This window comes from Cricetulus griseus, chromosome 5 (genome assembly GCF_003668045.3).
Source record: "Cricetulus griseus strain 17A/GY chromosome 5, alternate assembly CriGri-PICRH-1.0, whole genome shotgun sequence".
Classification (NCBI taxonomy): Eukaryota; Metazoa; Chordata; class Mammalia; order Rodentia; family Cricetidae; genus Cricetulus; species Cricetulus griseus.
In genome coordinates this window covers 27,024,064-27,048,228 of record NC_048598.1, presented here as the reverse complement: position 1 = coordinate 27,048,228, position 24,165 = coordinate 27,024,064, and the positions used below count along the sequence as shown (strand labels likewise).

At 37.5% G+C, this 24,165-nt stretch overlaps 1 protein-coding gene across 3 annotated transcripts in view; it reads right to left on the bottom strand.

Annotated features, from left to right (window-relative positions):
- The window catches only part of Dcaf6 (DDB1 and CUL4 associated factor 6), a 107,612-nt gene that overhangs the window by 47,527 nt on the left and 35,920 nt on the right, over window positions 1-24,165 (bottom strand). For all 3 annotated transcript variants that reach the window (XM_035445475.1, XM_027417136.2, XM_027417137.2), the window contains exons 7-10: window positions 23,029-23,243; window positions 16,234-16,327; window positions 14,386-14,505; window positions 12,492-12,752 (exon numbers count right to left, since the gene is read on the bottom strand). In XM_035445475.1, the coding sequence (XP_035301366.1) occupies window positions 12,492-12,752; window positions 14,386-14,505; window positions 16,234-16,327; window positions 23,029-23,243 (690 nt within the window). The remainder of the gene's footprint in view (window positions 1-12,491; window positions 12,753-14,385; window positions 14,506-16,233; window positions 16,328-23,028; window positions 23,244-24,165) is intronic.

Genomic DNA, 24,165 nt, shown 5'->3' with positions numbered 1-24,165 from the left:
AACACTTCACTTCTAGGTGAGGAGATCATTGTCACTCAGTAGTGACAGCACTAAGGGCTTCAAATTCTGGACCATGGGGGCCTCAGCGGGCCAAGACAATTGTTTAATAAAAAAGAAAAGAGAATGTTTCTCAACTTCACTGTTGGTAAGCCAGAGCTCCTTAAGGATTACCACCAGTAGTAAATCGACTTTCAAACTATACAGGTTAGTTAGAATGACACTGACTGATGAGAGGATGGCATCCTATTATTTAACAAAACCTATATAGTCAGTTTACATTGTTTGTTTCTGAGGCAGGGTCTCAGTGTAGAGCCCTGCTTTGCCTGGGGCTTACAATGTAGAACAGGCTGTCCTTGAACTATCTGCCTGCCTCTGTCTCCTGAGTTAACACACCTACACTACTCTAAAAATTTTGACTCAAAAAAGAACCTGCTTCAATTTTCAAATTTTTGGAACTTTATATGAAAGGTAAATAAGCCTCAACTTACTTTTCTAACACTCAGAATGTTCTTTCTTCCTCATACAGTTTTGCTTCCTACCAAAATTTACTTTACTATTTGATTTGTTACTGCTAAATTTTGGTATTTTAAAAATATCTGTATCTAAAAGGAGCCAGCAAAATGATGGAGCCAGTGAAGGGACTACCCCCAAGCCTAACAATCTGAGTTCAATCCTCAGAATCTGCACAGTGGAAAGAGAATGTTTCTACCAAATTTTCATTTGTCTTCCATGTGTATGTATGTTCCTGGCACATGTGCATGTGTGTAAATGTGCAAAGGCACACACACAAGATCAATAAAAGCAAAAGGACATTAAATATATCAAGACATTTTCTTTTTATTGATTTTTGTTCATGATTCCTTTTTGCTTTAAAAACATTCTGGCTATAGTCTGTATGTAGCATGAATTAATAGTAAAATGATTTATTAATATATGCAATATATTATTGCATTATTGCAATCTGACCATATCCTCTTAATTTTTGTTTTGTTTTAAGTATAAGAAAAGATTTCCCCACAGGAAAAAAGTCAGGGGCATTTTTTTCTGACTTTCTTTCTATTGATATAGCATAGAATAATAACAAATCAAGTCCCCCAAATTTGTTCAAAATACCATATTCATATTACAGAGGCTTGAATTTTTTATATTGTACCACAATATTTTTAACAAATGTGTTATGGTTAACATTGCTGGAACAGAAATTTATAAAGTGGAGGTTGACTAATTCTACCCATAAATGGTACAGATTAATTCCAAGTAATTAAATCAGAGTTTTCAAAGTGATTAACACCCAAACTCATTATTCCTTAGGGTGTCAAAGCAAAAATATATGGAAGTATTATGAATTCATTAATGTGAAAACTTAAGTCACATTTTGTTCCCTGGTGAACATTTTAACACCTACTATAATACACAGTAAAATATATAGTACCTATTACTCTCTTGATAAACTTTTATGAAATAGTATCTTTCATTATTCTCAAGAAATGTTAAAGAATTGGAGTGTTCGGCCGGGCGTTGGTGGCGCACGCCTTTAATCCCAGCACTTGGGAGGCAGAGGCAGAGGCCAGCCTGGTCTCCAGAGTGAGTGCCAGGATAGGCTCCAAAGCTACACAGAGAAACCCTGTCTCGAAAAAACAAAAACAAAAACAGAAACAAAAAAAGAATTGGAGTGTTCAATATATGTGGCACTGACTATTACTATAAACTATAAGAATTTGACAGCTGAAGAACAGGAAACTGAGATCATAAAGTACTTTTGCTGCCCTATACACAGAAGTTGATTATAGCAGTGTTAAGTAGGAAAATAGTGGAAAAAAAATCAAATAATAACAGAAGAGAATGATTGAGCGAGCATGCTAGTATGGCCAAATAATTACTAGCCCACTTAAAAATATTGGTTAATTACAGACTTTTAAAAAAGAAGAGTCAAAAGTCTATAGGCTTAGATTCATTTTGGCATATAGGAAATTTCTGCAAAAATATCAAAGCAGTCATGAAATTCAGTAAATTAGAAAGCAATTCAACATCTTTAAAAGTAATAAATATTTGCCCTTTCCAAGCAGTTTTACAGTAAGATGAAGCATTGCTGTATCTCCACACCTCTGGAAAATGCTCCTGTCCACCTGCCCCTCCAATAGCAGATACTGAACACCACTCTACTGCCAGGAAGGGAAGGACAAGCTGCAGGTACATTAGGTCCCCATCTGAATGGGAGGGGAAACACAGGACTACACAGAGCAGTATTAGAAAGCAACTGTAGAAGCTGCTTAAGCACACTTGACATCAATAACCTGAAGCTCGAGGGTCCCGTGAAGAGCCCTCACGAGGAGACTGATCGGAAGTGGAAGTGGAGGGCTGAGGCTGGGCCTGGGCTAGCTCTTGCTGCCTCTGCTGCTCAGCCTTCTTAAGCCTCAGCTGCTGCAGGCGCTTACGGAGCAAAGCTATCTCAGGCCCCCTTAAAAATTCTGACACAGATAGGGAAAGAAAGAAAGAGAGTAACATGACAAAAAACAGTATAAAGTTGATTACATACTTAAAATGGGAAAAGATTAAAAAAGACATGTTTCAAAGAGGAATACTAAAAACAAATTACTGATAAAAATTAGTCATTAAATTATGAGACAAGACTATACACATACAACCAAATGCTTCTCTTTAATTTGGATGAATTAGACACATAATTTCTACAAATATTCAAGTAACCAAAATAATGGAAATAAAGTTCTCCATAAGCAAAACACCATTTTACTTTATGGCACTTTTCTTCATATTATGGTACTACAGACCATAATATGATGATATTGGATCACTGCACTACACACTTAGCGTGTAAGACTCTAAATTAACATTCAATTTTTCTTTGTACAGAAAATAACAGGGAAATGATAGCTATAAAATGTTAATTTAATTAATCTAAGCAAAAAAAATTTACTAATTTTAATCAAGTAACAATTAAAATTTAATAAAAGGAGTAAATGGTTCAGTATTTGGAAACAATTCTTAGAATTCATTAGATCTTTTAAAAATGCAAGTTATATGACATATCCTTTAAAAAATGTTCACTTTATGTTGGAATTGTAATTAACCTTTTCTACTTTATTTCAAAAAGATTTATACAACATTTTATTAATCTTTTCTGAGGAAATGATCCAGGTGAAAAGAAAAATTACATGAAATTCTGCACAGAGGTAGTTGTACATGTATTACATACGACGTTTTGGGGACAATAAAACATTGAGCAAAATAATTCTTACCCCTATGGAGTTTATGTTCCGAGGGAAAACAACACTTGTAAATATAGATTAGATAGATAGATAGATAGATAGATAGATAGATAGATAGATAGATAGACAGACAGACAGATAGACAGACACACACAGACAGACAGACAGACACACAGACAGACAGAGTATCAATGCATGTATGTATCCCCGGGGTAAATGTTACAATAAACTAGTACAGAAAGCCTGGGAGATAGATGAAGGGGAGAGATTGCTATTTTTCCTAAGGACTGGGTCCTTAGGAAAGTCTTCTAAGGTGCTACTTTAACAAGGTCTCAAGGACATGAGACAGTAAGCTATATGGCTATCATGAAAAAGCTGTTCCAATAGGAGGAAAGGGCAAGGGGAATGCTGGGGGAAATGTGGGAGATGTGAGAGAAAAGGCAGCATATTTGCTAATGTCTAGACACAATGAAAAAGGTTGAGCCTAGGTGCAAGGCAAAGAAGCTGTCATTTGCTACAGTGAAGAACAACAAAGGAAGAACAATTCATTCTGGAAAGAACAACTAATAGCCATCCAAAAGGAGAAGGTAAATAGAGACTGGATGTATAGTCAAGAATTCCTAACAGAAATTTGGATGTCACTTATGATGAAATTTCAAGGCCCCTGAGGACAGGTAAGAATTGAGTCCTGGGGAACTTTAATACTAAGAAGAACAGAAGCAGCCAGGGGTAGGGTAGGAACAATTGAGGAACCAAAGTGCTATAGGTAAAGTGATAAAAGTGAGTCCAGGAAGGATGGAAACAGCCCAAGGATTGAGCAAGTCGATGTGTAAACGTTTGTAACACACTCCTGAAAAGGATACTGGCTGAGACAATAGCAACACTGATGAGAGCTGTGTACTAATATGAGGCAGAATCAGACTGTAGAAGTTCAAGAAGTGGGGGCAATGAAATAGAAACAGAAAGCATATCCACTCTGCATTAGAACTGAATGTTAGTAGAGGGGGAAAGGTTAGGTGACGGTAAGGAAGAAATGTCAAAGGGAACTCTGTGTTTTTTCACTGGGGAGAAAGTTTGTGCTGCTAGAATACATTTAATTGAGGAGAAGGGAAAGAATACATGAAAAGAAGTAGGGGAGTGCAGGACAGGTACCCTTGAACAGACCAAGGATGTGGAGGAAAATTAGCTTTATTTATTTGTTTGTTTGTTTGTTTGTTTGTTTTGGTTTTTTGAGATAGGGTTTGTTTGGTTGGTTGGTTGGTTTGGTTTTTTGAGATAGGGTTTCTCTGTAGCTTTGGAACCTGTCCTGGGACTCGCTCTGTAGACCAGGCTGGCCTCAAAACCACAGAGATACACCTTCTTCTGTCTCCCTAGTGCTGGGATACTCAGTGATATTTACAACAAATTACATTTCAGCCTCTCATGCAAACTATTTTTTTTTAATTTTTACTGTCCTTTTTATCATTTTTTTTATTTGAATTAGAAAACAAGATTGTTTTATATGTCAATCCCGGTTCCCTCAACCCCCCCCCCCAACTAACACCTTACCTATCTATCCCATACCCTTTCTGCTCCCCAGGGAGGGTTAAGCCTTCCATAGGGATTTCCGAGGTCTCCTCACTGACACCCATGTTCATGGCGTCTGGATCAGTCCCATGCTGGTTTCCCAGCTTCATGAAAACTTTTTTGTTGTTTGGGGAATCAAGCATGCTTCAGTCATTAATCTCTTATTATTGTGGCTTCTACTTATAAAGAATTGTTTTCAATCTGCTAATTAAGAGTTAATGAAAATTCATCTTGAGTGAAGTAATCCAGTCCCAGAAAGACAAATAAATATTAGGTATGCATTCTCTTATATGTGTATGTTAGATGTTAAGTCAAGCTACAATCAACAGAACCACAGAGGTTAGGTATAAAGTAAGGGACTAGAGGGGATAGATAGATCTCCCCGGGAAGGGTAAATAGAACACACAGTTATGGATGAAGGGGACCAGAATGGACCAAGCAGGGATGGGGAGGGAAAGGGGGGATAAAAGAGGGACTATGGTGAGAGACAGCTAAAAATTAAGGGCCATCTGAGTGGTAGTATGGAAACCTGGTACAATAGAAACTTCCTAAAATATATGTATAAACACACACACACACACACCGTCTTCATACATATACAAAGACAATCTAAACAAATTTGCCAATAACAGAGGAAACAGAGTCCTAAATGGATATCTCTTGTCAACAAATTAAGTTTCCAGTACTGGGATTGGGCTACATCTAATTGAGTTGTTGGCCAAAGGGGTTCCGTGGAAATCCCCAAACAACCCAGGCTGTTGCAAAGACTATATAGTTGCCATCCACAAACTGATGACAAGGCCCTATTGTTGAAAACAACACCTACACAACATGTTGAACATAGAGAAGTCTAGTTAGCACCTATTTAGAACCTTCATCCCTACTGGCTAGTGTTCTTGGTACCAGAAGGTACCCTGCATGGTACCAAAAGAGAAACAAAACACAGTTACAAACTCTCTGACCTACAATGGTGTCCTGCCTACAAAATATGCTAGTGCAAGGTGGCACAAAGTTTGTGGGACTAATCAACCAATATCAGATTTGACTTAAGGCCCACTCCGTGAGATGGAGTCCATAACGGGTGCTGCTTAGCTGACCAAGAACATGAGAATAGATAGGGGAAAACCAAATACTACAGTTGTCAAAATGAATGTATCAATAAAATGATTACTAATGACATGCTGCTATACTCATAGGTCAGTTTCTTGCTCAGTCATCATCAGAGAAGCTTCCTCCTGCAGCAGATGGGAACCAATATAGAGACGCACAGCCAGACAACATACAGAGAGAGAAGAGACCTCAGAACACTCATCCCTAAATGGGATGTCTCCATCATCCATCACCTCAGGGTTCAGGGAAGCCTGTAGAAGAGGAGGCAGAAAGAGTGTTACGATCTGGAGGTGGTGGTGAATACCAAAGAAACAAGGCCTTCTAAATAAAACAGGGATGAAGCACACTTGAACTCACAGAGAGTAAGACAGCATGCAAAGGGCCTGTAGGGTCTGTACCAGATGAGGTTTTAGAGCTGAAAGAAGTGAACATTTGCCTCATCCCTAACCCAGAAGCTATCTCCAACTGAAAACCACTTACAAAAAGAAAAAGAAAAATGAAGTCAGTTTCCTCCATGGGGAAACAAAATACTCTTAAAGAGTAGTCTGAAGGTTGGAGAGATGGCTCAGAGGATAAGAGCAGTTATAACTTGTTTCCCATGTAAGGGCTGGCATGATCCTACTTCAAGGAACTTCCATCTAGCTAGTATTTAGGCTGTGATAATTTTGGTTTACTATATTCTACACCTCAGTATTTAATTCACTAGTGACATTTCTACTGAGCAAAATTTAGTGTAATCATTATATACAGTATGAAGATTGTGAATTTAAGCAGTTATTTGCAAATAAGAATCCACATACAGGCCTTACAGTCTACATATCTTTTTTTTATTAAATTGTTTTTCTACATATCTTCTGGTAATAGAAATTCTTGCAGTCTGAGTGGTCTATGTAATTAGAAACTCAGAGCTCTTAGAAATGATTCCAGTCTCAAGGGAGCCCCTATTCCAAACTGAATTTTGTATGCACCAAAATCACTATCTAATCCAATGCTACCACATTCTCTAATCATATATTTAAATGGGTTCATGCAAAGGAAGAAAAATGAAATACCAATACTCTCTCACCCTAAGCTCTCTAACATAGAAAATGTTTACAAATGATGCAGCAAATGAAAACTACTCAAGTCTAGCCTAGGAAACACCCAGGTTCAGCAAAGTTACCTTGGTAAAGAGGAGACATCTGAGCATCACTAACAGAGACAGTAATGTTGTGTACTTACACTGGAACACTTTAGAGTAAACTTGTAAGCATTTCACTTAATTTGGCACAGTCATATTTTTCTTACTTTAAAAAACACAATTGTATAAACACATTTTCTTTAAAAGGTCTTGTTAAATGATCTACAGAGGAATGTGTATAGGATCACAATCTCTGAGCTATAATTGCAGGAAATGGTTTCAAGTAGTCTGACGTAGCAACTAAAATAAAATTCAAGAACACAAGGGATGAAGAAGCAACAACAAAAGGAAAAGTCTATCACTGACTTCAAATTCCATTTGAGTCTGGCATATTTTCAAGTTCTGCTCCAGGCCCAAAGTCCATTTCAGCATGCTCTAGAGAGTCTGTCCTCATCACCTATTTTGTATCACTGCTCCACCTGTGCCTCCATTTTATTTCTCTTCTGCCAGAATTCTAACTGACCAGATTTGCTCATTTAGATTTCCATCAAAATTTTAGAAACATATTTCTGTAAGCTATCTTAAGATATTTTTATAAGTCAAAAACTATTCAGTCTTCTATGACCTATAACTATAGAGCAAAACATGGCCCTCAAATGACAGACTGGAAATTTAAAAGCTGCATGTCTCCTACATGCTGTTAACTGTGGACAGCCTGTTGGGTGTAGTGGTGCATGACTATCATTTCAGCACTTAGGAGCAAAGGCAGGGGGATCCAAAGTTCAAAGCTATCTGGGGCACAGGACACTATCTCAAAAGACTCCCCAGGAAGAGAATAACTTACCAGATATATCAAAAGTTAATGGCCAGGGATAGTGGACTACACATGCAACCCCAGCACTCCAGATGCCCGGGGGGTGGGGAGGGGGAAAACTGGGGGTGGGGGGAGGGGGAACACCCCCTTCCCCACAAAACAGATAATGAACTGGGACTAAAATTCTAAAGACTAGGGCTGGAGAGATGGCTCAGAGGCTAAGAGCACTTCCAGAGGTTCTGAGATCAATTCCCAGCAACCATATGGTGGCTCACAACTATCCGTTATGAGATCTGGTGCCCTCTTCTGGTGTTTAGACATACATGGAAGCAGAATGTTGTATGCATAATAAATAAATAAAATAAAAAAAAAAGGAAAAAAAAACAGAAAAGTACTTTTAAAAAAATTCTAAAGACTAAAATATAACTGGGTGTTTTGTAATATTCTTCCTGCAACTTTAGAAACACACTACTGTAGAGGAGAAAAAGACAGTCTTATTACAAACTCAACAAGCAATGAATGTCCTATCTTTGTAAGATCATAGGCTAGTAAAAAGAAGTAAGTCATAAACAAATTAATCCAAGTAAAAAGAAATCATAAAGTTTAGTAGGTACTTTTGAAAAATAAACAAGGTTCTATTAAAAATGCAACTTTTTAGGAAAAGTGGTTAAAAAAGGAAGGAGGACTCTAAGATAATCCTGGGACCACTCTCTTGGGAAGTATTTAAGCTGAAGAAAATCTTCCTAATAAAAAGAACAGTAAGAACTTAAAAGTTAAAGACAAAGAAGGAGGCAAAATAGAGTTTGGCACAGTAGAGGAACCAAGTGGAAAGCATTACACCCAGAACATGATGCTATGGGGATAAAAAGAATAAGATGAAGCTAGAGTTGTACACTGGTCAGTCCATAAGACGCTTCAAGTATTTTCTTTTGTGGCTCTATTTCTAAATACTTTCACAAAGCTTTTATAGAGTGCTATGAACAGCCAAATTGTAGAATCTGATTAAATACTTTAAATGCTTATTGTGTCCTCTTTAAGGAGAATAACTTTATAGAAAAAAACAAAAATAGATGCATGGACATTAAGAAACAGATAAGGAATGACAGTGAAATGGAAAGAGGTGAAATATAACTTAGATACAGTAGCAATGGGACTTGCTGATAAAAGACAAAGAAAATCAAAGAATACAAAATAACTCATGGGCTATTAAAATAAGCAAATAAGATTAAAGCATAAAAAGACTAAAGTAAGGGGCAAGTGAGATGACTCAGAGGTAAGGGCATTTTCTGCCAAGTCTGACAATCTCTGATGAATGTTGTCCTCTGACCTACATATGCGGATGCGCGCGCGCACACACACACACACACACACACACACACACACACACACACACACACACACACACGTGCACACAACACAAAAATAATTAAATTTTTTGAAAAATTTAAAAGAAAAGGACTAAAGTATAGCCATTAAGGGGACAGGAAGGAAAGCAGGCTGCATTAAGTTTTATTTTGGACATATTATTAAATTTAAAATCACTAACAACAACCAAAAAAGAGTCCTATATAATAAGTAGGCAAAAGAACCTGAAACTTGGATTTTAAGACAAGACTTTTTGGGAGTCATACACTAGAAGTGAATCCCAGATGGATAACGTTTATGTAGACAAGACAGGAGGATCATCCTAAGAGGTTCAACCAGAATCTTCAATCCAAAGTAGACAGAACAAGAACTATCAATGGATATGATAAACACAGCCATGGCAGATAAGGAGAGCAAACAGGCAAGTGTAGTGTGAATGCCAAGAAGGGTAAGAAGGGAAAGATGGTGTTAAATGTAACTGAGCCAAAAAATCTACTAAGGTACTAACAGAGAGATAGTTTCATGGTTGGCAAAACAGAGCTAGCTGCTCACTGGTGACTCTGACAAATATTTTGACAGGAAAAGGAGGCTGAAAAGCAAATTTTGGTTGGTTCATGAGTGGGGTAGAAATGAAGATGCAGAGAAATGGGGAAGTAGAGTTGTTGAACAGCCTTCTTTGGAGGGATGTAGAGTGATAGAGAGGCTTTCTGTTTTGAGGAAAGAGATAACAGTATGTTTGAGGCTAAAAGAAAAAATTCAGCAAAAAAGGCAATAATGACACAGGAAAAAAGTGAAGTCCCCAGGAAGGCACAGAAACAGGAGTGCAGTCCCTGAGAAGCTAGGAAAGCATGGTTTGAACTGCTCCATCGAGGTGTGACAGGAGAAGATACTTTTTTTTTTTCCCCTAGATGTTGGAAAGCTGAATGGTCAAGAAAATGAGTGTTTTGCTCTTCATTGTGAGGAAGTCTGCAGCTTATGGAGCAGAGAAGGTAAACCAGGATATTAAAAATGTAGAAGCCAGGAAGGAGTCAAATAAACATTCTTACACCTGGACAGCAAAGGCATGGAAAGACAAACTGCTCTGACAAGTGTACACTAAAATTTGTGTGTGACTTTCATCATCATCACTGAGAGATTCAGATGCAGACTATGAGAAGGAGTCCAAAGCACTTGGACTAGTTTTCATCCTCACAGTCACTGTAGTTAACTATTAAAATCGACAAAGGAAAGACATGTGATATGAAGGAAAGACATAACCATTTACACATATCCATAGCAAGACGAGGATAGAAAACAGTGTTTCCACAGATCTAGATCTACATAAGTCACTGACCGAAATCACAGTTCTAAATTGACATTCCCACCTACTACATTCTCACAATGGACAATCCCCAGTGTCTGCCTAGTAAGCCATCTGGATTTGGATAGGCTTTGGTTAACACAAATGGATCAGGAAAGGAACAACAACAACAAAAAGTTAAGTCCTTGCTATGGACACTCTGGATGCTAGGATAATGAAAGGGCTACTGTTGAAACAATTATAAGCGTAATCGATATCTCACACCAAATCATTTTCCTCAAAAGTGGTACAATTTAGAAAACAGGAAAATACTCTAATTATAGTTTACAAAAGTTAAGTTAAAAATCTCAATCTACTAATTGAAAACATTTCCTTACTTTCTCTGAAATATTTATGGACAAAGGAACCAAATAATATTCAAACAATGATCATATATATGGTCATCACAAAACTATTCTTTAATGCTTAGTATATTAAACACTAAAGTTTAAATTGTAGTATGAAAAATGAAAAAAAATAGCTATGCAAACATTCTTTTAAAGCTCCAAAATATTTTACTCACAAATATGTTTAAGAAACAATTAGGAGGAGTTAAGACTCAGTTGAACTTAAAACCAGGCTACAGAGTCTTTTTGCTAAGTTTTTCTGATAACTTATAATTGCCTAAAATCTTTCAGAATATTAGCAACCACACTATCACTTTAAAAATCCTTATCTTGAGGCTCCAAAGATGCTCTGTCATCAAGAGCATTATTCTTCTTTCAGAGGAAGATTCAGTCCCGAGCACCTAGGTGCTGGCTCACAACTGATGTAACTCCAGTTCCAGGGAAGGTGATGCCCTCTTCTGGCCTCCTCAGACATAAACATAGTGCAAGCAGGCAAACCACTCACACATATAAAATAAAAATAAGTATTTAAATTTTTTTCTTACCTTTACTAATACTAGTTTTTGTCTACTTCTGATGCCTCTTCCCTATTTTTCAAGCAATTCAAAATATTTTATTTTCCTCAAGTTGAAATGCCATGTGAAATGTGGAAAAGCTGATTTTCTAGCTTAGCGTTAGCTTCCATTTTTATAAGCTGTACATAGTGTTACCAGTTATGCAGTAGACCCTGGCTTCTATTCCCACAGAAAGTGAATATTAATTACCAAAAATGAGATTTAGTGATAAAACTACTTAATTTAAAACACCCCATTATCTGGGATCTGGCATCTGTGACAGCTTGGAAACATGTTGCTAGGAAGCTGTCAGAGGTCTTAGTTTAGGTACTAGCTGTATTCCTAGCTACATCCTTGGCAAATATTTTTCTGGATCTAATAAAATGCTTTCTTATAAGAACTTTAAAAAATAAACAAATACATTATTTTTACTATATTTATGAGAATAGTTAAAATAAAATTTCAAATATATTTGAAAGGCAAATATATATATATATATATATATATATATATATTTTAAAGACAAAGATTTGGTAAGAGAATTTTTTCATATATATAACAGTGAAGTAATCCTCCAGGTAAAGCACAATATGCTGCTGAGAGGGACCATCTCAGACTCACTATTCTGAACATATTCAAAGTATTTCATAATTTGAGGAAAAATTGAAAATATAAATACAATGGGAATAATGATGAGATATATTTTCACTGTCATTTTAATATAGACATAGAACCAAGTAAATCTAGAACATTATTTTCACCAATAATGATCTATAAATAATCTTTCAGTGTATTAAACTATGGCAAAGTAACACCTGCTGTTACCTTAAAAAAAAAAACTCTTATGTAAATTAAAGATTCACTATTTGTAAAAATTCATTCAAAGTAGACGCACTTGAAGTTTCTATGTGTTACTATTTGCATACTACAATTAATTCTGACCATTTACACCAGCAAGTTACTGCCCTTTAGGATCTTTCACAGCAAACTATGTGTTCATTATCAGAGATGAGCATATGAACAGCCTACTTGAAGAATAGCATCCTCACCGGACTGATGGTGTGCATGGTGTCCAGACGCTTCAACAGACTGCCTTGGTTCACTGTCTGGAGAAGACAGCACAGAAGTACAACCAGGGCTTTCTATGGCAGATGCTGTTGCCTGAGCCTGAACAGACACTGTACAGGATGTAGAAGGTTGAAGCAGTTGCTCAGCTGGTGCATCTACATCCATTGCAGTTTCACCAACTTCCAAATTAGGACTTGATGGAACCGTAGGAAGAGTTGAAACATCTGACTGATTTGTTGCACCTTAAAAAAAGCACGTATTAATGCAAACTCAAATTTTTAAAAGATCTAATTATTTTTACATTCCATGTATGAGTGTTTGGGTCACATGCACGAATGTGTCTGCAGAGGCTAGAAGAGGGTACTGAATTCCCCAGAACTGGAGTTGCTGACAGTCGTGAGCAGCCTATGTAGGTTCTGGGAATTAAACTCAAGTCTTCTCCAAAAGCAGTAAGTGCTCTTAACCAACTCTTAATTGCTGTTGAGCCATCTCCCCAGCCTCAGACTCAAATTTTATATGCCAAACAAAAAAATCACAAAAACAAAGCTCTATAGAAACAGGTTCTGAAATATATAATTTTACATGTGTGCATATATGCACACACATACAATTTCAGTGTGTTGACTAGTCTTATGTCAACTAGACAAAAGCTAAAGTTATCTAAAAGAAGGGAACTTCAATTTAGAAAATGCCTACATAAGATCCAGCTGTAAAGCGTTTTCTTAATTAGTGATTGATGAGGCATCGTTCAGCCCATTGTGGGTGGTGCCATCCCTGGGCTGGTAGTCCTGGCTCTATAAGAAAGCAGGCTGAGCAAGCTATGGGGAGCAAGTCAGTAAGCAGCACCCCTTGGTGGCCTCTGCCATCAGTTCTTGCCTCAAGGATCCTGCCCTGTTTGAGTTCCTGTGCTGACTTCCTTTGGTGATAAAAAGTGATATGAAAGTGTAAGTCAAGTAAACCCTTTGCTCTCCAACTTGTTTTTTGTACATGACAGAAACAGAAACCTCAATTAAGAAATTCAGAATACTTTTTTTTTTTTAAATGGAGTGTGCTGGATGTCTCTACAATTTTGTTCAAATGATTGCAGAACCTGGAAAAGCTGTTGCTGCTATTGATGCATAACACACTGCCATTATTGGTCTTCATATGTGTGTGTGTGTGTGTGTGTGTGTGTGTGTGTGTGTGTGTGTGTATACACATATAATTTGAAAAAAAAAAAAGACATTCAGAATACCAATAATGGCCACTGGTGGTCTGGTCCGCTTAATCAAGCAATCTAATCGATAGAGATAAGAATCAATGACACATTCTTATTAAAATAATCAATCTCGGGCTAGTATGATGGTTAAGCAGGTGAGGATACTTGCTGCCATGCCTCACTGAGTTTGAAAACTGAGTCCTCCGAGCTGTTTTCTGACCTCCGCATGTACACTCATATACATATGTACACACATACATACCAAATAGATAAATTCTTTAACCAAATTTTAGAATTATATGCTTGTGCTTATCTTGAGAGTTTTGTAGACTTCCATTTTCAAGGTGCAGTGGAAAGGGACTTAAAATTGGAAATCTTACTTCTGTTTTCTTTGTTTTGAGATAAAAGAGCTGGGTCTACTGGAATCAGAAGAGACCTATGACTATTTTGGTTACAAAACACAGTTCAGTTTGACAGATGGTAACAACAAAAACTATCTTCTAGTGGGCACGGTCTACAGAGTGAGTTCCAGTACAGCCAGGGCTACACAAGAGAAAACCTTTCTCAAAAAAAAAAAAAAAAAAAAATGAGAAAAGAAAAAGAAAAACCACCACCAAACAAACAAACACCATCAAAACTACCTCTTTCTAATGACTTCAACTAGTAAGACAAATTACCTCTTGGTCGAGGTCTTCCCCTTCCTCTATTGCTTTGTGCAACTTCGCTTGCTTCTTCAAACCACCTTGATAACATATCAGACATTCTCTGCATCAATGACACGTTGGGACTTTGCTCTCCTATTACAACATAAATTTCATCAGTAAGTTTAGCAAAAAGTCAGGATCTTTAATACAAAAACCTAGATTTGAAGGCCTTTAAAATGCTAGAAATTAAACCTAAGTAACTTACGTGAATGTATAAAAAGCTATTAGAATCCCCATCACATTTTATAATCATTGTATGAGTACACATGTTTGTGTGAGATCTCAAGGAGCATGAGTTCTCATCTTCATCTATGCCTGTTTTTAAGTAACTCTGCCCCCTCCCTGCCCCACAACTGTCTATTAATAGTTATAAGTGTGCCCAATAGGAAGGGCTCATGAATTCTAAGTGGCATAAACTAAAGGGAAGGCTTGCTTTCTCACTATAACATTATCATCAAAGACAGACATGAAATAACCTTGAGATTTTACCTCAATTTCTCTAAAACAGAATTCCTATTAGTTACTGTAAGTTTCAGGTATTTAATGAGATCAGGTCCTTTCAGGGTTGTATGACAACAGGCATTTGCAATTAGCTGACAGAATGTATTTCGTCTTTTCAACTTCACTCCTTTTCTTTGTTCAAATAAATATTTGTTTGCTTTTCTCCTTTAAGGGCATTTTATTTTGTTAGACCATGGGGGATGCTTATGTTCTTACAGTGCTGTGGATATTAAGGGCATTTTAAGATGGAAACATGAAAACCCAACACTCAGTAGGCTAAAGCAGGATGACTGTTGTGACTTGGAAGCCAGCCTGGAATACACAGCAAATAGGAGGGCAGTCAGGGCTACACAGTAAGGCCCAGCTTCAAAGTCAAAACAGAGTATGAGGTCAGATAAAAAAAATGTAATAATTATCCAATTATACGATTCTTTGATATGATTATTTTTTGGAGACAGGTCTCTTCACTCTAGTCCAGGCTGGTCTGGAATTTACTATGTAGTCCTGGCTTGAATTTAGGATAATCCTTCTGCCACAGCCTTCCAAATTCTGGGATTACAGGCATTTAAGCCACCTTTACATAGTGTTTTTTTGTTTGTCTGTCTGTCTGTTTGTTTGTTTGTTTTGAGACAGGGCTTCTCTGTGGCTTTGGAGGCTGTCCTGGAACTGGCTCTTGTAGACCAGGCTGGTCTCGAACTCACAGAGATCTGCCTGCCTCTGCTTCCCAAGTGCTGGGATTAAAGGCGTACATCACCACTGCCTGGCCTACATAATGTAATTTTATATTTAAGAATATAATAAAATAGAGCCAAGGATACTATACTTAGGAATAGTGTTTTGATTTTAAAATGTTTAATAACTAGAATAAGATTTTTGACTATAGATTAGTAAATAAGATATAATCAGATAAATTGGTCATATATGTATATATGTATATGAAAGTAAAATATACTTATTCAGTGACTTAGCCATTGCACTTCTAGGAATTTATCCTATGATGTACTTGAACAACTCTACAAAAATATTATTAAGACTTCATTGTAACACCATTTACAATAAAAAACAATGGAAGTGAGGGGCTGGAGAGATGGCTCAGAGGGTAAGAGGACTTGCTGCTGTTGAAAAGGACCCAGGTTCAGTTCCCAACATCCACAAAGTGGCTCACAATCATCTTTAACCCCAATGACAGGGCATCTGATGCTTTCTTCTCATCCCCACCAGCACAAGGCATAGTATATATACAGGCAAAAGACTCACACAGACAAGATAAATAAATCTTTAATACCGTATTCACAAAAAAGCTAGCCAAAGTATAGTTACCATCTCGTTCTCGTTCACTCTCCGGCCTTGCTCTGGGACCAGTATCTGACCAATCACCACGAAGTCTCAAGCGCTTAACTGGAGGCTGTCGTAACTACAAGGTAATAATCGTAAGTAGATTCTATGGGAATCTAAAGAACAGATTTGCTTTCAACCTTTATTCTGATGGTGGGAACTGAATCCAGGACCTTGTGCAGGTGAGTACTATACCACTGAATTAATCCTTAGTCCACAGTTATTACAGCATACTTTAATGGAGCATTTCCAACTCCCTACTTAATCTTTAAGTATGGAAATGAAATGTTATATCAATACATGAAATACTGCTATATGTTGTTTCAGTCTTTTACAGTGCTCATGATGATAAATATCCACTGGTGCTACAGTCCATACTTACTATCCTCAACCTAAAAAGCACAAATACAAATACAACTTTGAAATCGTGTATATGTAAGCTGGATTTAGTGGTGCCAGCCTACAATCCCAGGTGAGGCAGGAGGATCACAAATTCAAGACCTACTTAAGCTATGTTTAAGAACAGCCCAGGCGGCCAGGCAGTGGTGGCGCACGCCTTTATTTAATCTCAGCACTCAGGAGGCAGAGGCAGGCAGATCTCTGTTAGCTGGAGACCAGCCTGGTCTACAAGAGCTAGTTCCAGGACAGCCTTCAAAGCCACAGAAAAACCTTGTCTCAAAAAACAAAAAAAGAAAAAAAGAAAAAAAAACAGAAAAAGAAAAGAAAGAAAAAGAAAAAAAAGAAGAAAAGAAAAGTACAGCCTAGGCAAGTTAGTGGCTCCTTGTTTCAAAATTAAAGAGAAAAAGAGGAGGAAGTGATGTAATGTGGTGATGTGGTGGTTGTCTAGAGAAGATACAGTTCTGTGGTAGGGCAATTGCTTGAGTTTTATACCTAGTAAGGCTAGGGGGTAGGGATGGACAGAGGGAGAAGAGAGAAGGAAAAAGAAATGAACCATGTACAGTGACTTCTAATCACTATCCAGTTGACAGCAGAAAAGTCAATCACCCTGATGTTAACATAGTCTAACATAGTCTAAGTACCTACACACCTAACAATGACACAATATTCTTTATTTTTTCTGAACCACTTACTTCTCCATCTCTCCCTAGTATCTATTTTACCCCTCATCACTTGTCTCAAACTTTCTCCATTTTCTCCCATCATTCTCAGCTAATTACTTTTTCCCTACTTAAAAAAAAAAAAAAAATAGGGGGCTGGAGAGACAGCTCAGAGGTTAAGACCACAGCTGCTCTTCCAGAGGTCCTAAGTTCAATTCCCAGAAACCACATGGTGGCTTAAGCCATCTATAACGAGATCTGGTGCTCTCTTCTGGTGTACAGGCACATATACAGACAGAACACTATATGCATAATAAATAAATAAATAAATCTTTCTTTAAAAAACAAAATAGGCTAGGTAGTGGTGGTACATACCTTTAATCCCAACACTCAGGAGGCAGAGGCAGAGGCAGATGGATCTCTTTGAGTTTGAGGTCAGCCTGGTCTACAGAGCAAGTTCCAGGAAAGCCCGGACTACACAAAGAAACACAGTCTTAAAAAAACAACAAAAACAAAAAAGCACCACCAACAACACAAACGTTTAAAAAAAAGTTGTCCTGATGTCCACATGTGTGCCCTGGCATGTTCATACACACAAATAAATAGATAAATGTAAGAAGCCAATACTAAGCTCAATAATTAACTTCCAAGTCAAACAACACCTTTCAGGCATTAGTATCAATAGTATCAACCATTGTTATCTAATTCTAGGACATTCTAATCATTTCCAAAAGAAATCCCATTCCCATCAGCAGCCATTATGCACCTATCTGTAGGGGAAGCTGTAGCCACGCCTACTTAGGGGCTGGCTACAGGTGTGCCTGACCACACCCTCACAAGCTTGCAAGGGCGTGGTCAGGGGACGTAGGGTGACTTCGTTTTCGCTTTCGTTTCTCTTTTGGGCTTGCGTACAGACTGCTGCCACGCAGGCTGGCTAGGTCGCTCTGTAAGTAAGGCTTTTCCCTATTAAATACCCTTGTATTTCTACCTGACTCCATATTGGTAATTTCCCACTATATCTGGTGTCAGAAGTGGTTTAGAAAGAACGACACCCATATTCCCAAATATGGTTTATAAATGTTTCCATTTAAACAGAGTAGGTTATAAATGATGATGAGCATAGTTAATTGTTTTAAAGAAAAAAGGGGAATAGGATATAGGAATGAATACTTTGCATTGGTATAGATTTTCATTTATTGATACAACTTTAAGGTCAATTTTATGATATGTATATGTCTCCTCTTGTTTAGGTTTTGTGTTTAAATAAGGTTATATAATCGCCTATGATAGTAAGAACTTATAATTAGGTTAGTTAGGTTTTCTAGATATACAGAGATATATTTGAGATTGTTAAGTATTCTTCAAACCTTTCAAAGACCTACAGAAATATGACATTTAAATGGTTTAGGGTTTATCTTGGCAATGAGACACAACTGCTCCTGGCACACCAATTATGTCAGAAAGGAGGATGGGCATGGAAGAAACTCATTATGGAATTTGCTTTCAACATGGCAAGATTAGCCATTTGGGCAAGAAACTGCTCTTGCCTGGACTGTTTGTTGCTATATAAACTAGACATGCAGGACCCACAAGAAAATGACTGCTGAACTTACAAAACAAGACAATACTAAAGGGTTCCTGTTAAAATGGAGAAGTGTGCCAGACACACTGTGGCCTATGAGCTAAAGATGGATGCCCCAACGTTACAGAGGAACTTTGGATGACTGCCCAGGTATCGAGATGTCTCTGTCAGTTCTAGAGTTTATATATTATCCTTCTATGGTCTTTGATAGAGTTGAAGACAGATAGTTATGGTTATAGTTTTCTTCAGTTATTATAAAAGATAAGTTACCCTTCTTTTTATTTAGACAGAAAAGAGGAGATGATGGGGAATGTACTACTGTGTATGTTTATCTTATTGATTATTGAATAAAATACTGTTTGGCCAATGAGACAGCAAGTTAGATGGAACTAGGAGTCAAAGAGGATTCTGGGAAATGTAGTAGAGAAGTGCTGATCCAGGCAGGAAGTGACATAGCAAGGAGATTCATATTTAAGCGAAAGAGAAACAGGAAGGGCCCTCTTTTCCCCTCGGCTCCTGCTCCAGTGGCACGATGTGATCCACCAGCTAGGAGGGACGCCAATAAGGCGTCCAATAAGATAAGTCTTATAGAATATATAGATGTATGATAATTGAGACTGAGCTAACAGATGAGAGTCCTAGTCATTGGCCAAGCAACATTGTACCTAATACAAGTTTCTGTGTATTCATTTGGGCCTAACTCAGGCAGGCGGCTGGCGTAAAGCACACATGTGGCGGTGGGGCTCAGGCAGCTTTTGGCAGAAATATTTATCGTAACACCTATCCCTTTCTCAAAGGTCCAGAAAACCAACATTCTAATTTGTCTCTCTAAAGATGTGCGTATTTGGGGCTGGAGAGATGGCTCAGAGGTTAAGAGCACTGGCTGCTCTTCAGAGGTCCTGAGTTCAATTCCCAGCAATCACATGGTGGCTGACAGCCATCTATACTGGGATATGATGCCCTCTTCAGGCAAAAACGTGATAGAATACTCAAATACATAAAATGAGTAAATAATTATTAAAAATTAAAAAAAGACCTGTATAGTCAGGCAGTGGTGGCACACATCTTTAATCCCAGCACTTGGGAAGCAGAGGCAGGTACATCTCTGTGAGTTCAAGGCCAGCATGATCTACAAAGCTACACAGAGAAAAGCAAAAAAAGTGTGTATTCTGAATAACAGTGCATATCAGTGGAATAATACAATATGTAGCCTTTTGGACCCATCTCCTTTCATTTAGCATGCTTTCTTGGTTGATTAATATGATAGAGTATCAACAATGATAGTAGTTGCATTACTTTGTGAATATATAATACTTAACTACTTAATTATATACTTTTACAAGCTGATTGTGACTAGAGAGATGGTTCAGTGGTTTAAGAGTGTTTGCTGAATAAGCATGAGGACCTATGTTCAAATTATTAGAATCCATGTAAAAAGTGAGTGTGGTCAGATATACCCCTAGCCCCAGCACTAGAGGGAAGGGAGTCAGAGACAGGAGTCACTGTAGTTTGCTTGCTTAAATGAAGGCGCCTTGTCTTTATGTAATCATTTCCTTTTCCTTCCTTCCCTTTTTTTTTTTTTTTTTTTTTTTTTTTTTTTTTTGAGACAGGGTTTTTCTATGTAGCCCTGGCTGTCCTGGAACTTGCTCTGTAGACCAGGCTGGCCTTGAACTCAGAGATTCACCTGCCTCTTCCTCTCGAGTGCTGGGATTAAAGGCATATGCCACCACCACCCGACTCATGTAATCGTTTTCTCATTTTCTTAAATTTAATATAGAACAAAGTGTATAGTAGGTACTTAAAATAAATAATTGTTGTGCTAAGAATAGCTTATCTAAATATTATTGTCAAAATTTTAACATAAAATACCAAATGAAAAACTATGGAAATTAAAACGACGATAGCTCATTAATTTCATACACATATACAACTCTTATTTGGCTAAAAATCAAAGTATGATTTATGTTCATAATTCAGATTTTAGAATTGTTTTTAAATTGGTTGATTCCACAACACATACTAAGAAAAACATCTCTATAAAATATTCAGCACTAGTCCTGATGATATAATTATCTTTGGCTAAGGAGTCTATGATAGCAAAGTTGGCTGGCCCACTTAAAAATGTCAGTACACTTCCAACTTTTTCATTATCTCTCAGTCACAGAGTTTGACTGCAACTCTACTTACCCACATGTCTCAAAGGAAATTACACAGCAGCAATGAAATGACACAGCAGAATTCATTTTCAACCAGTCCAATAAACTCATAAATGCCTTATAATTTTCCTACTTTACACAAATACACTGTCACATTCAACATCTTAAAATTCATCTACAAAATAATCATATTTTTTCTAATTTTATAAATAAATTGTCAAGCCCAAGTTCTGGTGGTTAGATAAAAGCAGCATTCCTCTGCAACTTGTGATGCCTGCTCCCCTCTACCAAAGAGCCATTTCCTTATCACTGGCAGAAAGGAGAAATGGCTATCTGTGGTATGTATAATGCACACCAAAGCACACTGGCCTCCAGCCTCCCTCAGTATCACAAGTAAGTGTCACATATTTCAGAATCCATGATGGCATCCTGACTCTTCTCCCCCAACCCCTTGCCCTACTGCTTCAGCTCCTAGGTTTCCCTTCCTGTCCCACCTTCTCACGTCTCCTTGTAACCCTGCTATTTTGGTTCTGCTCCATCTCTGTTGTCTTCCTCTCCTGGTCTTTACCTCTCACTCTCCCAAGCCCCTCTCTCCGTTCAAGACCACATGCAGTCAGCTGGCCATTTTCAATCCACTACTTTCTCTCTCTGCTCTGGACTCTTCCAGAAGCCTTTGGCTGTACTCTCCCTCATATCTACAATAAAAACCTTCCCCTCAACCATACCTTGGAGAGGTCATATCATCAGTATTCACAACTGAATTTAGTTTTTCATTTCATGGGAATTACACATTTGCTACTGTTCTTCCTTTTAATGTGCAAAATGTTGAGACTATAACTCAGTGCTTGCCTACAATGTGAGGTCCTGGGTTCAATGCCTATTACCATAAATCAAATAATATAAGCTCATTAACACTTAGCTAATACCAAACCACTATTAAGAATTAATTAATTTAAAAAACAAAATATAGAACAAGCATAGGTCATTGTAAAATTTAAGAGCACTTGCTGCTCTTCCAGAGAACACAGTTTGGTTCCCAGCACCCACATGGCGGCTCAGAGTCTTCTAATCTCCAGCTCCAGGGGATGAGACACGCTCTTCTGGCCCTTGGCATGCAATAAGCATGTACATGATGTACAGAAATACATATAAGCAAAACAACTATACATATAAAATAACAAAATTTTTGAATATTAAAAGAAAATCTTAAATAAAGTATTTTTGAAGGTAAACATGGCCTGAATGTTAGGAAAAACCTAACAAGCTAAACCAAGTATGTTACCATGGCTATACTATCAAAAATGCACTTCCAGCTTCCCGTTTTTATAATTTGGTCACAGTAATTCAATTCCTTCACCTTTTATATAAATTCCCTCTTGAACTTTTCCTACTTTCTCATGTGTATGTTGTAACCAGTACCTAGGGGTATTATTGCATGCTACTTATCTGTAACTGTGCAAAACAAGCACAACTGCAAGAGGATGGCACTGCTGCCTATGTATGAACAGTGAATGATAAGGCGGCACTTGGTACAGGAACACAATCTCTTAGACATTTATCATCACATTGTCTCATCTTAGCTGATTTTCCTCCAAGTGCTAGAGATGTTAATTTTTATGCCGCAATTATGCATATATTACATTGTATATTACTTTCTTTTTAAAAATTAGCTCATTTTTTTCTAGAGCTCTATTTATTAGCCTATTTTTTCACATGTTCCCTAAATCATAAACCCTTCGAAAAAATCAATACATTTACTTTTTTATTTGGACAATTAACTTTTCTGTTTCTTTTCCTTACCTATCTGCCTACCTACCTATTTATTTGTTCATTTATTTATTTTTGAGGCAGCAGCATATGTAGTCCAAGTTGACCTCAAACTTACTTAGCCAAGGATTACCTTAAATTGATCATCTATCCTGCCTCCTCCTGGGAATTTTAGGCATCTCACAAAGAATAAAGATCTAGTTTTGAGTAAACTTACCTCTTCTCGCCTTTCCTCCGCAGAAGGAGTTTTAAGTTCTCGTGCTGTATCGTCTTTGGGGTCAAAAAGATAGATGTAATCTGAAGAATAACTAACAAGAATCTCTTGGCCATCTTCACTGTAACACAGAGACGTCACTCTGCAGGATTTATTACTAAGATGAGAAGGGATAAAGCGAGCAACCATTCCAGTAGTTCCTCGACCTGCATAATTCCCTAATAGGAATTTATTCAAAATTAATAGTGTTATAAACATTTTAAAAACTCTTAGCCTGAATTATGAGGTACATTAAATAATGTAGCAACATAAACTCAAATTATCACTTTCTGTATCTACAAGAGGTTATTTCCTTTTTAATCAGCCAATAATTTTTTTGGTTTGGTTTGGTTTGGTTTTTCGAGACAGGGTTTCTCTGTAGCATTGGAGCCTATTCTGGATGGAACTCACTTTGTAGACCAAGTTGGCCTTGAACTCACAGAGATCTGCCTGTCTCTGCCTCCTGAGTGCTGGGATTAAAGACATGCACCACCACTTCCCTGCATTAACAGTCAAGAATTTAAAGCAAACAAGAAAGAATGCTATAAAGACAATACATGCTCCAGTTCTGTTGTTATGACAAACACCAAAAGCAACTTGAGAAGGAAAGGTTTAACTTGGATTATAGTCCCAATCACAGTCCATCATTGAGGGCAGGAACTCAAGCAGGAGCAGAGGCAAGAACCATGGTGGAAAGCTGATTACTAGCTTGCTTCCCTGGCTTGCTCAGCTACCTTTCTTACACAGCCCAGGCCCACAAAGAGACTACATCAATTAGCAATTAAGAAAATGGGGATACCTATACAGGGACACCCACCCTCCAATCTGACTAAGACAATTCCTCATTTGAGATCCCCTCTTCCCAGGTGTGTCAAGCTGACACATACAGCATATTTAAACACAGACACACACACACACACACACACACACACACACACACACACACACACACCAAGCCACCTCATCATCATTCAGAATTTCAGATTACATCATTTGCTGAAAAAACATTTACTAATAGGTGATATCTGCACTAAGTCATCCACAAACTTTTCATTCAAATTAAGATCATTTCTACAATAGGCAACCTGACACTTCAAAAAA